Raw genomic sequence first — 18,644 nt, 5'->3', positions numbered from 1 at the left:
AATCTAGGTATGTGTGTGACGGTCCAGGGTCCACAACAACATCGAACCGGAGGACGTGGTCCGCACGACTCTCCCAATGAAGATGCCAATGCTGCAAAGCGGACGGGAACCAACGATCACCGCCTCTCCCGTCCTTCGACATTAGAAAGTCGCTGTTCAGAGCGGGACGCGGTCGGGGCTGGACACCGCCGAACTGTGGTAGAACCCTATCTATCTGATGCCACTCTATGACGGCAAAGTATATCAGTGACATCACAGATTGCCACAGCGCCGTGTGTCGAGGCTCCAACGCCTCCGGATGCACAACCTGCAGTACCTCGGGGGAGCTATACGACATCCAGATAAACTGCACAAAAGTTACAAAATTGTCAAGCAAACTATTTATACAAAATCTTAAAGTCTAGTTATTTAAATAAAAGTAACCGAAAGTATACTCACATCCCTGGGCTGTAACATGTCTATCTGCAGTCTCCACATCTGCACTCTAGGACCCTTCTCGCTAACGGAAGGGTTATAACCTAACCACCTGCATCGGACATGGGTGTTATTTCTAAATAAAAGTATGATAGAATTGTAAAACAGCACAAGCGTACATCAACATTAGCTAATTTAACTTGAAATAGAACAGTAGATTACCTCGATGCCGAAGGCCAGCTGCACATATCATACCCAGCAGGCCTAAACCTAGGAAAGCGCCAGAAGATCTAGGACTGAAGTAGCTGAAGTGGGTCCGCTAACTTCACCACATGTCGGTTCGCCACTCGGCACATGCACCGGTACAACCATGCCAATGCTGCAGACCCCCAACTATAGGAACCCATCTCCTCAATCCTAGCTACGTAGGGAAGCCATCTGATGTGAATGTGGTTACCGAACTTGTCGGCAAACAGCTGAGTGCCCAACAACATCATGATATAGGCACGAGCAAAGCGTCGCACGGTGTCCTCATTGGCTCCCTCGGGGCACTCTCCAAATGTCTTCTGGAACCAGCTGCAGTTTACTGCGAACTTCTGAACCTGGCTCGAAGGAGGAATCACTCCAAGAAACTCCTTGAACCACACCCAAGCAGGACGTCCACCCTCGATATATATATATATATGGAAGCCCGTAAGGCAACCGCTGACATAATGGCCGTCCACTGCCAACTCCAACTGGTATGCCACGTCCTGAAGCATGATCATGTACTCTCCGAAGGGCATATGGAAAGTGTGCATCTCAGGACGCCACCGCTCCACGAAGGCACTGAGAAGGGGCTCATCTATCCGGAACCATCTATCGTTTAGCCTCGCTAGATGGTATAACCCCGCCATCTGCAAGTACGGCACATACCGCTCATCGAGTCGCATGCCCTGTTGCCGCCGCATGCTCCTGATGCATCTCTGTGGCTGGGCATTACATGGACCGCATTAGTAGATCGACATAGAAAATCAGTAACAAAAATGAGTAATAACAGAAACCACTTATCGAAACCAATAACACAATATACATATGAAACCAATATAACAAACCGCTTACAAAGGCACATAGTAAACCACTAATAAAAACTACTAAACTGAACTGTCAACAAAACCACATGCTTAAACCGCTAACATAAACCGGAAGCTATTCCATTTACGAAAACCACATGCAAATCCACTATCATAAACCGCACATAAAACCACATGATAAACCTCTTCCAATACCACCTAAAGTAATCCGCCAACATAAACCATCAACAAAACAACTATAAAAAAACCACTAATATAAACCGCTAACTAAAACCACATACAAAACCTCTAAAAGAAACCACTTGCAATACCATTACGATAAACCACTAACATAACCCGCCACTAAGACCACATGCAAAACCACTAACTCAGATAAACTGATCGCAAAGAAGTGTTCTATCCACTAACCTCGTCGTTAATCACCTCGGCTATATGAGCGACTCTGTCCAACCGATATAGCCTTGCCGGATAGTCTCCCATCGGCAGAGTTTTCTATTCGAGTCTTTGTCGGATGGAATCTGGGTCGTTTCTCTGGGATTTGGGTGGGGTATGGGAATGGAGAAGTTGTTCGAATGAGGGTGATTCGAACTCTTTATATAGCCGAAAACTTAGTAATTCAAACCAGCCTGGTTCGAATTACTATTTGATGCAATTTGAGAGTAATTTGAACCAACTCGGTTCGAATTACTAGGGGAGTGGAACACAAGTGTAATTCGAACCAACCAAGTTCGAATTATACTACATGTAGTTCGAACCAAGTAGGTTCGAATTATATGTTTATGGAGTTCGAACCAAGCTAGTTCAAATTACATAGTAATATGCTTTGGCTGATTCGTGAAGCAATTTTCAGTTTGGCTAATTCAGATAATTTTTTTGCTCCATTGACTTATTTCTGTTTTTTACCCTAAAAAAATTTTGAATTTTCTAGTTTTAAAAACGCAACCTGCGTTTAGCCTAAAACAAAATAAAAAAAAAATAGAAATGACAAAACGTAACTTACATTTAGTGTATTTCAAAATTAAAAAAATAAACAAATTTAAAACGCAACTTGCGTTTTAGTTCTTACACTATAGCAGTGCAATTTCTAGAACACGTCGATTTCATGGTTTAACACATTATTTCTTTCCATAACAACAAAAAAAAAAAAACAAAAACAGTCTTATAACTTACTGACATTATTTACTCTTAAGTTAATTGACATTTATGTTTAAAATTAATATAAAACATAAATGTCAATAAAAAATATTTTTATTTAAATTAAATAAAATATAAAAAAATTAAAACTAATATAAATAAAATTCTAAATTTTATATTTTAATTTAAATTCTAAAAAAATTGTTTTTAACACACTTACGAATGAAAATTAAATTATTAACAAAATTTTAAAATTAATTAATAATTATTATTTTAGTTATTTATTGGCATTTAAGAAATCATTATTGAGACTCTTGACATGGAAAAAATGAATAACGCGTACAACCCTGCTCGGATTTTCTAAGTCTGAAGTAACAAAAAAATCAATCAAAATATTTATTTATTATTTATTTCACAACTTACATGATGATTTGATATTTTGATTGATATAATGTTTTCTTTATTTTCCAAATCAAATATTGTATAAATTTGATCGGTCTCTTTATTATGATTATCTATTACATCTAAATTTCAAAAATCTAAATTTTAGCGTCTGTTAGAGAATTATACTTTTTAAATTAATTTTCTCATTATCAAAAGTTTTGGTAATAGTTTATTGGACACTAATGAATTATAGGATCAATTTGAAAAAATTTTAAGACAACATTAAGCATTCTATTTTAAATTCATAAATTTATATAATGTAAATTTTTAAAATTTGAATTAAAATATAAATTTTAAATTTTTATTTTTATTTTTATTTTTATTGATTTTGATAATTTTATTTAAATTTATAAAAAAATTTTATTGATATTTATATTGTAAAATTAGTAAAAAGTGTGGTTGAAAAAGTTAATTTGTTCCTATTTATTGGCCTTGCCTGCAAAATTAAACTAAAACTATATTTTTTTGTTTTTTGGCTAATTATTGAAATATTTTATTGATATTAAAATAAATATGTTAATTTGTTTCGCAGTTAAATATGCTAAACTAACCGACACAAAATAACTGATTTGTTGCGGTTATACTAGTAGTTGCTAGAAACTGCCGCAAAATATTATCCCCGCGCCGTTATGCGCTGCATTTCTCGTAAAATATAACCAAATATTTTTTCATTGAACCAATTGTGTTCTTGAGTGAATTATAACATGGCTATAACTCGGCTCCTGGCAGGTAGCACCGAGCTATTGTTCTTGACGCCGAGCTAAGAGCTTAGAGGTTCGAGCTCTTCGTCTGAGAGGTATATCACGTTGTGGAGAGAACAAAAAAGGGAGTGTACCTACAAAAGGTACTCCGATACTTAAGTCAGTATTATGTACTCAATGTATGATTAATTACTGAAAAGCGTCTTACCTTCCCTTTTTATAAGGTGAAGTATTTGATGATTACATTTTGAAAGTTCTCCTTCTTTATGGAGAGTAATTTCAGATGGAGACATTTTTTATCTTGATAATCATTTTATCGGTTACCGGTTTTATAACGTAGATTGTCGAGTTATACCATTTAGGTCGATCTATAATGCCCGCATAGGCCGATCTATAACGCCCATATCATACCCCCAAGCTCGACCTAGTCGTTGTTTTAATGAAGTAAGTTGACCTTTGAATAAGCAGGTATAACTCAGTATTGTTATAGCTAGGGAGCCACTAGTTCAACATTTTTTATTAAAACAAAATTTTGAAAAAAGAAAAAAGTGATTCTGAGTGAAATAATTGCTAGAACAATAAATGTCTCATCACTTAATAGAGTAAATGATTATTGCGGTTACCAAGGCATTGGTAGCCGGTTGGTTTTGGGTAGTGGGAAGCGGTTTTGGGGGATCTCAAGCAGTTAAATTAATTGAAGTTTATGTCTGCTTTGGAATCCTGAGAGTTAAGGTAAGGTTAGGTCCTTTTGGTGAGATCTTGGGGAAAAACAAGGTATTTGAAGAGATAAGTAAGAAAGGTTAGTTTCATGAACTCTTTTCTTCTGTTTTCTCTGTGTTTCTTCTATTTGCGTTGTCTGTTTGTTTGAAAATAATGGATAAAGAAAAAGCGAAAGAAAAAAAATACATGATGGTGAGTCATATGACTAGGTTGACGATGATGTAAAGATTCGATGGTCTTTGTTTGTGGATAGTGATAGTGTGGCTCAGATTGATGTGAAAAGGATGGTGAGAGAAGGTTCTGGTGTGCAAGTGGAGTTGCTTTCTTGTGTTAGGTCTGAGCGGGTATTTCATAGAAGAGATGATTTCGAGTTCTTTTACATGTACAGTTGTGTGTTGAAAGAACTTCATGTGAAGCTTCCTTTCACTAATTTCGAATGCAAAGTTTTGAAACTGTTAAATTGCTCACCTTCTCAATTGCACCCAAATGGTTGGGCGTTCTTGAGGTGCTTTGAAATTTTAATGGAATATCTCGAGATAAAACCTTCATTGAAAATGTTTTTTTCTTTGTTCCAAGCCAAGGCCGTGTGGAGAGGAGTCTGGGTTAACCTCAACAGTACTCCTGGGTTTAGAATATTTAAACTGTATAAATCCTCTTTTACAAATTTTAAAGAAATAGTTTTAAAAGTAAAGTCTGTTAAAGAGAATTTTCCCTTTTACCTGAATGAGAACCTCGGTGAGAAGTTTCCTTTGTACTGGTGCTACGAGCCACAGCATGCTTTTGGTCTGGAAGAGATAGATTTGAGGAATGAATGTATTATTGACTTCTTAGTTGAAATAATTGATCGATGTCTGTGTTTGAGTTGCTTTCTTGGGAAGAAGATAAAGATCCTGTGTTGGAGTATCTCGCTGAGTTTGCTATAATGATTATTTGTGTTTATCTTGATTTGTTTTGCTGAAGTGTCAACAGCAACCCTAAGATCTCATCTGAAGACCAAAAATCTGGAGAAAGAGGTTCGTTGTCAAACCCTGTTAAAGGGGACAATAAAGGTAAGGATAGCCAACCCAAACCTGGTAGGAGGAAAGTTATCTTCAAAAAGAAAAAGTTGGATGTTGTGGATCTTGATATTTTCTGATGATTTGAATGAAAAAGGAATTCCCTTAGAAGAGCTTAATGCGTTTGTTGATAATTAACACAAACTGTATGGCTTTTCTGAAAATGAGAAAATCTCATTTGTATGGGATAAGAAATTTTCTTATATGGTCGTCGCCGATGAAATGCTTAGATCATCGATCGATGTTAGTTTGGTTGATGTGGTCGGTGATGTTGCTATGGATCAGTTCTTACAGGTTTGACTTCATAACCTTATGATTTGTGGTAAATGTTTATATTTTGTTTTTAATGTTTTCTATATACCTTTGCAGGTTTTAGGGCTTTGGTTGGCTAGTATTGGCCGTACTAGGGAATTGAAGCACAAGAAAGTGCTCGAAAAAGTTAAAGAAATAACCAATTTGAAACAGGACGTGTCTGTGAAGGAGCGTCTGTTGACATAAATGAGAAAAAATTTGGCAGAGAAAGAGGAAGAGTTGAGGTTAATCCAACGTAAGTATGAGAATGAGGTTGAATCTGTAAAGAAAAAAGAAACTGAAGTTTCTCATTTGCAGAATGAAATTATTGAAGTGATAGTGAAATTGAAGGAGGCTGAGAAAAATCATCAAGTAGAGATCTTAGATGCATTTGCAGAGGGTTTTGAGAGAGCAGTGATTCAGGCCAAGTTTTTAGCTCCTGATAAAGATTTCTCACAAATGGATCCGGGCAAGATTGTTCGTGACGGAGGTTTAGTTGATGATGAAGGGGCTGCCAAGGACGAGGATGAAAATGATGCCGAGTAGTTTTTTTACTGTATTTTGTTTAATGTTAGTTTTTCAGAACATTGGTACTGTGTAAGTTTGTTGTTTTTACTAATAATTTATTTTCGTATCATGATGGCTAGATACTTCAAAGTATACCTTTTTGTTTTTGAGATTATTCTGATCTTAAGTTTGATTTTGGCAATCAGATAGTTGTAGATTGATAGAAGATGTTTTGTATTTCCATATGCTTTGTTTGATACCATCTTTGTTTAATTGCTCGGTGTGTTTGATAGTTGTTTTGCCGATTTCTGTAGAGGCACTTTGCCAATCTATAAGTAAGTTGATTAATAGAATATTTAGTTTGACGTTTGAACTGATAGATGTATACAGATAATAAATCAGAAATAGGGCTTTGATAAACCTTTATTACAAAGGTGCAGGTAGGTAAGCCTCATTAAAACCTCTCCAAGTAAAACCCTTTTCGGAAAAAATCTTGTGAGTAGGAAAAAGAATACTTGCCTGGCCCTAGATTTTAACTGTAATATAGCTTTAAGGATAAGATATTCCATGTACTTGGTAAAGTATTACCATCAAGTGATTGTAAATGATAAGCCCCATTGCCAACTACCTCTATAATTCGGAACGGGCCCTCCCAGTTTGTCTCTAATTTTCCATGGGCTGAAGGCCTTCTGGCTTTTTCAGTTTTTCTCAATACCAGGTCATTAACTTGAAATGTTCTCGGTTGAAGTCTTTTATTGTACCACCGAGCTATATATTGCTGCATAGCTCGGTGATTGAATTCTGCTAATGATCAAATTTCTTCGATGGTATCAAGCTCTTTTTGCCGAGAAATGTCCTCTGTAATATGATCAGTATATTAGGCTCGGAGAGATGACTGGATATCTCCATGGCTATCATTGCTTCCGAGCCATATACTAAATGAAATGGTGTTTCTTTCATTGTTGAATGCACAGTGATATTGTATCCCCATATTACTTATGGGACTAATTTGGCCCATAGCCCCTTAGCGTTGTCGAGCTTCTTTCGTAAGGCATGTAAAATGACTTTGTTTGTAACTTCTGCTAATCCGTTTGTTTGTGGATGTTCTACCGAAGAAAAGTGTTGTTTGATTTTCAAATTCTGTAAAAAAAAAAAAAAGGTAAATTTGATATCTGCAAATTGGCGACCATTATCAGTGATAATGTGCCGAAGTATGCCAAAGCGACAAATAATATTTTTCCAAACAAAGAAAATCATTTGTTGCGGTGTTATTTTTGCTAAGGGTTAAGTCTCTATCCATTTTGAAAAGTAATAAATTGCAACTATCAGAAACTTTACCTGTCCAGGTGTTAAAGGGAAGGGGCCAAGTATATCGAGCCCCAATTGGTTGAATGGCTAACATACTTTTGAGTTGTGGAGAACTTCGGTTGGTAAGTGTGTGATCGAACCGTGCTTTTGGCAATTTGCCACTTTTGACTTTTTCGATGCAATCTCGTGACAGTGTTGGCCAGAAAAAACCTGCTTGGAGTATTTTGGAAGATAATCTCCGAGCTCCAATGTGTGTTCCACAGATGCCCTCGTATGCTTTGGCGAGTGCAAGCTTTGCCTTGGTCCTGGAAAGGCACTTTAACAAAAGGTCGAGAGAAACCTCGCCTATATAAAGAGTTGTTGTATATGGTAAAGAAGGACGCTTGACACCGGAATTTCTGAACATTGTCAGTGCCATGTGGGATAATTCCGAACATAATGTACTCTATATAAGGAGTCCACCAATCTTCATCCTTGAGTTCGGAGATGTTTAATTCGGTTGCTAGTTTTAGGCCGACAATCAGTGCTTCGTATTCAGTTTTGTTGTTGCTTGCTTTGAATGAAAGGTGAAAAGATTATTCTAAGACAAAATTGTTGATGTCTTCAAGTAGAACTCCAGCACCACACCTTTGGGGATTAGAGGTCCTATCCACATAAAGGGTCCATTCTGTTGAGTGGTCCTTCGAACTTAGAGCAGTAAATTCATCTATAACGTATACAAGATGTTAGGATTTGATTGGCCCTCTGCTCTGGTATATGATGTCAAATTCAGAGAGCTCAACTGACCATTTTATAAGTCGGCCATCCAGCTCTGGTTTGTGTAATACCTGTTTCAAAGGTTGATCAGTTCTAATGTGGATGGTATGACTCTGAAAATATGGCCAAAGACGCCGAGCTGAGAAGATCAAGGCTAGAGCTAATTTCGCAATTTTTGGATAGCAAAGCTCGGCGTTCTGCAAAGACTTACTGATAAAGTAAATTGGTTGTTGCATTTTTTGTCTCTTTGTGACAAGAACAGAACTTATTGCCCAGTCAGTAACAGATAAATATAAGAAAAGCTCTTCCCCTTTAAGAGGCTTTTGTAAAATCAGAGGTTTTGAAAGGATGGTTTTTATACTTGAAAAAGATTTTTCACATTCTTCAATCCAAGTAAAATTGTTTTTCTTTTTTAATGTTTGAAAAAAGCAGAAAGATTTAGATGCTAAACATGGTAAAAATCTAGATAAGGCAGCAAGTCTCCCTGTTAGACGCTGGACTTCTTTGATTGTCTGTGGAGTTGTCATGTCTAATACGGCTCGGCATTTCTCAGGATTAGCTTCTATTCCACGGTTTGTAAGCAAGGATCCAAGGAATTTGCCTTCCTGCACTCCAAAAGTGCACTTTTCTGGGTTTAGCCTCATGTTATATCGTCTTATTTGATTGAAGATTTCCAAAAGGTCATTGAGATAATCATTGCTGAGCTTTGTTTTTGCGACCATGTCATCAACATAGACTTCCAGGTTTCTGCTGATCTGGTGTACAAATACTTTATCCATGAGATGTTGATATGTGGCACCTGCATTCTTAAGTCCAAAAGGCATAAACTTATAACAGTAATTTCCAAATTTAGTTATGAATGCAGTTTTGTTTTGGTCAGAGGGGTGCATCAAAATCTGGTTATCCATGAAACTCAAGGTTTTATAACCTGAAGCGTTATCTACTAAACAATCAATAGAGGGTAAGGGATAAGCGTCTTTTGGGCATGCTTTGTTGAGATCTGTGTAATCAACACACATGCGCGATTTATCATTGTATTTTTTTTACCATGACCATATTTGCTAGCCATGTTGTGAACTGAATTTCGTTGATGAACCCAGCACTTATTAATTTTTTAGTCTCCTCCAAGGATGCCTATTTCTTTTCGACTCCGAGATTGCGTTTCTTCTGAGCTATAGGTCGGACAGACGGATCTAGCGCCAGCCTGTGGGTAATGACCGAAGGATCAATCACGGACATGTCAACGGGTGTCCATGCAAATAGATCGACATGTTGTTGCAAATATTGTTGGAATTAAATTTTTTCCTCCGAGCTGAGGGTTGTAACTATATAAGTAAATTTGTTTGGGTTATTATTGAAATATATTTTTTCTAAGTATTCTATTGGTGTAGGCCGTTCAAAGAACTCGACTTTTGGGTCCAGGTGGGCAAGTGTTGGGAGCTCGTTAGAGCTACTGACGCTGTTCACTTGTGCTCCTATAGTTCGGCTTGGTAGCTTGAGACTGATATTTTAACATTGGCGAGCTTCACGATGATTGCTGTGAATGGTAGTGACAGAGGAAAAATGTCGGTAAAAATTTTTACAAAAATATCACGTTGCATGTATAGTTCTAAACCGACAATTAAACCTCAATCAACGTTTAGATTGTTTGCCACAAATACAAACCCAATAAAATTAACCGAAGTATTCAAACCTTGGGTCGTCTTTCAAGAAATTACAGGGAAGTGTAGTTTATTATTGGTTATGAAAAAGTATATTTTTGGGGTTTTTGAAATAAGGAACAAGAAAATAAAATGACAAGAAAATAAACTAATAACTAAGAAAGGTCTTAGTGAGGATTAAGAATTGGAATTCCTATCCTCATTATCATCATCATCAATTGTGATAGTAATTGCCTTTTGCTTTCACTTAGTCAACCTCTAACAGTGAAAAAAAAAGGTCAAGTGAGCAAAATCAACTTAACTTCACAAATCCTAATCAAAGACTAGATTTAGTGAAGCCTAAGCCAACTAGCAATTTTCAATCACCAATCAACAAAAGAATTTTGATAACTCAAGAGTCTCTGATTGATCAATCCAAGTTAAGAACATAAAAATCTAATTTAAAACTCAACCAAGCATTTTATCAAACACTTGGAAAGCATAAAATAAAAACATAGAAAACTAACAAGACATAGCAAAATCTAAGACTAACAATTGCAAGAGGAAACAATAACCACAAATTAAAGAAAGCAATCATAAATATGAAAACATAAATTACATTAATATGGATTAAAGAAAACAAGAAGAATTCATAAACTAAGTTGGCAACATAAAGAAATCAACAAGAGAAGTAGATAAACTAAAGTACTAGAACAAATAAAAATAGAAGAAAACTAAATTAAAGGAAGGTAGAAATTTGAATTTGAGAAGGAACAAGACTAAACCCTAAAACCTAGAGAGAAGAGATAGCCTCTCTCTCTAGAAACCTACATCTAAACCTAATAATTATGAATGAATGAAAAGTGAATGATCGATCCCTCGATTCATCCCACTCTGCAGCCTTTTGTCTAAGTTTTCGGGCCTGAGGGTCAAAAGTAGCCCAGAAATCGTCCCCAGCATTTTCTCGTAACAGAGGCATGTGACGCTTGTCACGCGTACCCATCAGCCACATGTACTCATCATTGAATGATTTCCTGGTCACACGTACACGTCATCCACGCATACGCGTCACTTGCCTACTGCACCGGTCACGCGTACGCGTCGTTCATGCGTACGCGTCGCTATCAGTTTCTGAAATTCCCAATTTCTTGTGCTCCTTCCACTTTTGCATGCTTCATTTCCATCCTCTAAGCCATTCCTATCCTATAAATCTTAAAAACACTTAACAAACATATCACAGCATCAAATGGTAATAAGAGAGGGTTAAAAATTACGAGGCCTAAGAAGCATGTTTTCAATTATAGCACAAAATTAGGAAGGAAGCTTAAAAACATGCAATTTACATGAATAAGTGTGAGAATAGTTAACAAAATCTACTCAATTCAGTACAAAATAAACCATAAAATAGTGGCTTATCAAATCTCCCTACACTTAAACATTAGCATGTCCTTATGCTAAGCTCAAGAGAACCAAAAGAGTGAAGAAAAAATGGTAGGACTTATGCAATACAACCTATCTAAATGCAAGCTCTACATGTGTCTAACCATATATGCACAATCAAGGGATAAATCAATCATATCAAAACACATTCACAATTGAATTGAGTTATTCAAAAGAGTTCACAACTTGCAAGATAAGCAATGATCAAAAACGGACATATGGAATTGAGCAATTGAACCCTCACCGGATATGTATATGTACTCTAATCGCTCAAGTGTTTAGGGTTAATTCACTCGAATCTCTTCTAATCATGCTTTCTAAAACTTTGTTCTTCATCTAACTAATCAACAAATATTTAGTGTACAAATGCAAATATCATGGGGCTTTTCAAGGTTGTAATGGGGCTAAAGTAAGGGTGACGATATATGTATGGCCAAGTGATCTATCATTTGAATCTTTGACTAACCTAAGTTCTCACTTAACATATACAGACACTCTATACAATTCTAAAATCAAGTTTAGCCACCCAAAATCTCACTTTTGCATATTTTCACACACTCATGTATCAATTCCAATTCCATCACATATGCATTGATCTTTTTATTGAACTTAACATTAGGGTAATTTTGTCCCCTATTTATCTATTTCTCTTTCTCTTTTTTCTTTTTTTTATATATATGAAAGCATAATATATCAATGTATATGGTTTCTATTATTTCACACGAGTATACACCCAAATTCTCAATATTTGTGAATAAAAATAAAACACATTCTCATTAACCAAAGTTCTCATATTTCCTCACACTTAGTTGACACACACTCACTATCTTAAGCTAACCAACGATTCAAATAGGACAATTAATTGTTTTGCCGCTTAAGACTAGTGATGCGGTAATATAAAGAACAAAAGGGGTTAAAAAGGCTCAAAGTGGCAAACAAAGGTAAATGAAATGGTAGGCTATTTGGGATAAGTGAGCTATAATCAAATGATGGCCTCAATCACATAATTGCATGAATATACACTAAATAATGGACACGTAGAATGGAACAACTCAAAGATTGCAATCATAGAGAAGAAAACACACAAGAATCAAAATCGTGGTTAAATAATGTAACCATATAATTAGGCTAAAAAACTCACAGGTTGTGTGTTTTTAGCTCAAAAACTATATTCCAAACTATATATATATACATCATGCAAGTTTGAAAAAAATTTTAACTCAAATTAATGTGAATCCTAATGCCCTTTTTAGAAAAAGAAACATTCCTTGAAAATTTTTCAAATTGACCAACATTTATTATATTATATATATACTAAATAATATGATGTGATTTTGAAAAGTTAAAAATTCCTAATTTAATCCTATTTTCAACCAAATTAATTTCTCATACGCAACGGGATAAACTAAGCTCAATTATGTGCATTTTTCTAATCACAACTATTAAACTAAAATACTGTGTATATATATATACTATCAAACTAGAAAGTGCAAAATAGAAATTTAAGGAATATACAAGCAAAAGTGTAACATGCAAAAAACTAAAAAGTACTCAAAACAACTAATCTATACAAGAATCCAAAAGTGCAATAAAGTAAAAATGCAAATACTGAAAATTAAACAAAAATAAAAGCAAAAGTGTCTGGAATGCTTCACCAAAATATAACTCTGCCGATTACGGCGACCTCCCCACACTTAAATGATAGCATCATCTCCGATGCTACAACTCAAGCTGGGTGAGAGGGTCAATGTCTGCAACTGGCTGAGGCTACGGCTCTGGCTGTGGCTCTGACTCCATAGAAGTCTACTGGTCAATAGGAGCCTGAGTCTGTGTAGGGGTCTCTGCCTGCTGAGCCTCCTCCTCCGCCTCAGACTGGTCGGAAGGAGTATCGGGCTTGGAGGAAATGTCGATGCCCAATGCTGTTATCATCCGTCTCAGTTGCTGATAACGTCACTTGTTGCGACGTTCTATCTGGTCCATGCGCTCGAAGAAGCGCTTCACAAGACGGTAGGTCGGCTGGGATGATGATGATGGTGTTGGCCTAGTGGATGCAGCTGGTGCTATTGAGGGTCCTCCTGATACTGAAGAAGAAGCTGGCTTAGATACTGCTACTATGGTAGCTCGGTCTCTACGCTGGGCTACTGGTCGGTCACCAACCCAAGTCCTCCACAGAATGACTTTCTCCTTGCTGTGGACTGCTGGTGGTGACTCATCTTCTGATAGCCAAGATACTCCAGCCCGGTGAGCAAGCTACGTGACTAAACACGGAAATGGAAGGTTGCCCCTGATATGGGCCCGCCACATGAATCGTCTGATGAGTCGGGGAAGGTACAGCTCATTCCCCTCAAGGACGCACCAGATTAGGACAAGCATATCAATCGGAATCTCGGTGAATTGAGTGCTAGGCATGACATAATGGGACAGGATCTGCTGCCACACCTTAGCCTCCTTCGTCAGATAATTAAACTTCATGCCCTTGGGATTCACTTTAGAGGAACCCATCTCCCAAGGGGCATTAGGCTGGGTAACCACACTATGTAGTGCATCATAATCAAAGGTCATGCTGTGCAACTCCTCCTCAGCCTTGTGGAAAGCATCCTTATCACTAATTTTAGGCTGACAGTAGAGGATCTCCTCAATATCCACCTCTATGACCATGACCTGCCTATCTCTGAGGTGAACTGAGTCATGGGTCGCTCTGAAGAAAATGTAATAGAACTCTCGGACCCAGGACTCATTCACTCTCACTCTGTCTAGGAAGGCCCAGCCCCTCTCCTCAATCCAGCGCTGAATATACTGCCTCAGATCGGAGGAGATAACTAGCTTCTTCTCCAGAATGAGCTTTCGCTGCTCAAAGTGCAGAAATCGGAGCTCACAATATAGATTGGTAAACTTCTCTGAGTTGGTAGGAGGCGTGGCTTGATCTACCTTCTCCTTCTCAGAAAGACGCTTCTCAGATAGACTAGAGATCGTTGGCTCAGTAGATGGCCGCGACCTCTTCCTTTTGCTGGAGGTGGCCTTAGCTTTCCCTTTACCTCTGTCGGACATCCTGAAAAATATAAATTACAGAATACAGAATATTAAGCAAAGCAGAGGAATGGGAAGCAAGTATATAAACAACAAACAGAAAATAGGAAACAGAAGGGTATTAAGGTACATTCATGAAGTGAGCCAAAGAAATAAATTCTTGGAATGCAAGAAAAATAGAATTCAGATATCAATCAGAAACACAATCCAAGAATTCATGCAATGATAGTAAAGATGCTTGTTTGTTAAGAAACAACAATTATCATGCCCGAAAGAATATAAAAGGGTTAGTTTGAAAAACTAAAAGAAAAGTTAGAAAGTCAATTAAAGTTAGAAAAGTGGGTTAAAAATCAATGGCATGATAATTATTGAACTTAACCAAAAACAGGATCAAAAAAAATTTTCAAAACAAGCATGCTCACATTCATGAAGACGATGCAAGTCATTGATGATGAAATATGTTATGCACTATAAACGTAAAAAGGGGTGAGATCATCATCAATGAGGTTGGTCACTAAATTTGTAAAGATTGGTGTAAAAGAATTGAAATATGCAATTGGTGTAACCAAAAAAGGGTTGAAAACAATTTTTTTATTTTAAAAGGTTTACACCAGTAGAAAGCACCAATTATTACAAACATAAGAACCTCAATTAAAAGGATACAAGTTCAAGTCAAATGGCAAAATTACAGAATTAGCTTCATTGGTCAAAAAAGGTGGAATTGAACTTGAACTAAGAAGCTGAAAAGGTTTTGACTTAAACTTGAAAGATTGAAATTACAAAAGAGATTTGCATTGACTTAGTTAATTAAGGTCCTATTTGACACAGAAATCTGTCAAATATTTCCTTGATTCTGTCAATCACAAATACACATGAAAGGGAACCAAAAGAAATGCGAAAATGCTGACCGAATGAATCATGAATTGAACTTGGCCATAACAAAATGTACCAAGGTAAAGGAGCACCAAATTCAATTCATAATTTGCAACTTAATAGCATAAAAATTTTTGAAAATTTCGGCAGCATCTTGGCAGTAAATTGGACATTTCCGGATATAAACAAGCAGCAAAACTCAGCCCATATGAATTCAAAACAATTCAGACAAAATCAGTAACCATAATTTCATATGAACTAAGGTGCATATTCAAACATGAGCAGCTATTTCAATCCATATGAACTTAGGATAGATTTAAACAAGAGCTAAACACAATAAACTCCTATAAATTGGCATTATTAAGTAGAATAGCATCAAACAACAGTAGCACCCAAAATTAGCAACAACAGCAACATGTAAAATATCACAGAATATCAACATCATTATCACTCAACAAAGCAAATGAAAATCAGCCATTCTAGACAGCATTAGTAGCAAAAATCATACCTAAATCCACTAACCAAAATCTTAAAACTACCTAACCACCTAGAATAAACTAAACATGTATTTCTAACTAATCTAATTATACAGAAATTAAACAAAGCGAACTATACTACTTAAATAGAATATAAACAAAATACAGAAAGGAAAAAATAGGGGAAATCTAGAAGGGTTTTGGAAGCAGAAATGGAAACTGAAAGGGAGAGAAAAGCAGTGCCGACCCAGAGATGGCGGCTACTGATGGCGGTTGTGACAGCAGAACCGAGGCACTGAGCTCAAGGAGCAGGTTCTCCGAATCAGGGCAGCTGAGCGAAATGCAGTTGAGGTGGTGAGAAGCGGAGATGGAAGAGTAGCGGTGGTGGTCAGAGAAGACGCTGGCGCCAAGGGTGTGGCCGCAGCGGTGCTTGGTGGAGGCGGAGAAGGTGAAACGGCCGAGAAGGGAGACAGAGAAAAGAAGAAAGAAGAGAAGAGAGAAGGGAAGAGAGAGGTGGTCGGCGGCGGTTCGGGGTCGCCGGACTAGTGCAAGAGGTGGTGGTTGATGGAGGTTGATAGTGGTAGTTATGGAGGTTTTAGAGAGGAGAAGGGCAAAGAGACGTTAGAGGAAGAAAAGAGTGAAAAGGCACGCGAATGAGGCTAGAGCTCCTCACGACAGAGATTATCTCATTTAAATCGACGCATAGGTGTCACTCACGCGTGAGCATGGATGAGACAAAACAGGCATCGACGCGTACACGTCATCGACGTGAATGCGTGAAGGGAGAGAAAGGAAGGTGATGCGTACGCGTGGGGCGAAATTGTGCTAAATGCACACTTTTGGCACACTTGTCGTGCAACTCTCTGGAATTTGTACTGGGGCAACATTTAGGTACAACGCGTGCGCGTCGCTCAGGCCCACGCGTGGAAGGCCAAAAATAAAAATGACGCGTACGCGTCAGTGAGGCGCACGCATGGGTTGGGTTGTGTGCCTAGCACCCCACCCACATGGTTCCAACGCAACTCTCTGATTTTTTGTACCAGAGGTTGCAGCATTCAATATGACGCATGTGCGTCGGCCATGCGCACGTGTGGGACACACATTTTTTTTTTGAACCAACAAGCTATCAAATTAATGGCAAATATTATTAAACAGGTGAAACCGTAACTTAAACCAAATAAACCCAACTAAAATTAAAGATTCAACTTATTACCAATATAAATAAAAGATAAAATATGAAGAATTTATCATGGTGGGGTGTCTCCCACCTAGCACTTTTAGTTAAAGTCCTTAAGTTGGACATTTGGTGAGCTTCTTGTCATGGTGGCTTGTGCTTGAACTCATATTGAAACTTCCACCAACGCTTGGATTTCCAATAAGCTACAACATTTCCAAGTGAATTCACCAAGCCTTGATGAAGTTCTTCACAAGCTTTAAGCTCCCAAAGTTGATCCTCTTGTATGTCGGGTGTAAGAACCCGCGTCTTCATGCAAAACCGTTTTAATAAAATGATTTAGTGCCCGGAATAGATTCAAAATTTAGAGGTTTTAATTTGAAAATAAAAATGTAAAATTTGATTTCAGTGAATTTTTCTGAGTTGGAAAATATATTTCTTTCGAAGGGTTTTTGTAAAAATGCGTACTGCCGCTTAAGTCGGCAGTACCGGCTCTGGTCTGTCCAGTACTGCATATTTTGGAAAATAATATTTAGAAAATTAAGTTGTTGTTTTGAAAGGATAAAAATAATTTAGAATCGAAGACCGGACACTAATTTTAAAGGTTTTGGCCCAAAGTGGGCCAAACAGACAAAAACCGCTAATGGGTTGGATCGGGCCCAAGTTCGGCCCAAGTCCCACTTATATATACCTCCTTTAATGAGCTTTCAGCTCATTTTTCATTAAAGAGAGAGAGAGAGCTCGGTTATGAGAGAAGAGAGAAGAGAAACCATGGGAGCACTATTCACCTCCATCATCCGGGAGCCATAACTTGAGCTACAGACCTCCGATTGATGAGCCGTTTGTGGCCACGTGAAGATCTCATCAAGTTCTATGTTTTTATCTAAGAAAATCTGGTAAGATCTCATGTCTCCACTCCCAGTTTTGTGCCCTAAGTTCTGTGCATTTTCATGTTTGGTTTTTGAGCAAGTTTTGTGATTTTGGTTGTTTAGGTGATCTCTAGTAGCGGTTAAATGTTAGATTTTACTCCTAATCTCATTGGATAAGGTAAGGTTCTACTAAACCCTTGTGTTTAGTTATTTTGTGTATCTTAGATTTTGATTTGGTATATATATGTGATGTTAGATTGAGTTTTGGTATTTGTTGGAGTTGGTTGAGGCTTTGGATCGAGCTTGGTGGCTTCGTTTTGATGTTTGGGATGTTTTGAGAATCGGTCAATGTATGATTTCGATTTTCTTTATGTAATATGTAATGTTCATGGACACTTAGGCTAGTGGTCATAGGATAGGATTGAATTAGATTTATGGTTGTTTGAATTAATATTGTGGTGTATGCATGTTGATGGGGATTGAAGAAATTGTATATGTTGAAGTGAGATTGATGTTAATTGATGATTGATATTGAATATTGTGGTTAATGAGGATTGTTGGAAATTATTGGTGTTAATGAAATATTATGATGTGAGTTGATGTTGATGAGAGTGCATGTTGATAATGAATGCTAATATTGACGTTATTTGATGATTATTATTGAAGGATGGGAGTTTTACGAAGATTTGTGCGATTGTTGATGTTGTTGATGGTTGATGATGATTATGAGTAGTGTTTATGA

The 18,644-nt window shown here is 37.2% G+C and overlaps 1 protein-coding gene across 1 annotated transcript; it reads right to left on the bottom strand.

The window, feature by feature from the left end:
• Positions 1 to 704: 704 nt before the first annotated feature.
• Positions 705 to 1,364, bottom strand: LOC107489115 (protein MAIN-LIKE 1-like). The gene has a single exon (XM_016109882.1). It carries the CDS (start codon positions 1,362 to 1,364, stop codon positions 705 to 707), a length of 660 nt encoding a protein of 219 aa, XP_015965368.1.
• Between the last annotated feature and the right edge of the window lie 17,280 nt (positions 1,365 to 18,644).

The sequence above is a fragment of the Arachis duranensis genome, chromosome 5 (genome assembly GCF_000817695.3).
Source record: "Arachis duranensis cultivar V14167 chromosome 5, aradu.V14167.gnm2.J7QH, whole genome shotgun sequence".
Taxonomy (NCBI): domain Eukaryota; kingdom Viridiplantae; phylum Streptophyta; class Magnoliopsida; order Fabales; family Fabaceae; genus Arachis; species Arachis duranensis.
Note: the sequence above shows the minus strand (reverse complement) of the source record. Positions and strands in the feature narration are given on the sequence as shown.

What these genes read in the sequence shown, in the direction of transcription:
- LOC107489115 (XM_016109882.1), bottom strand. Translation starts at nt 1,364, where the DNA reads ATGCGGCGGCAACAGGGCATGCGACTCGATGAGCGGTATGTGCCGTAC.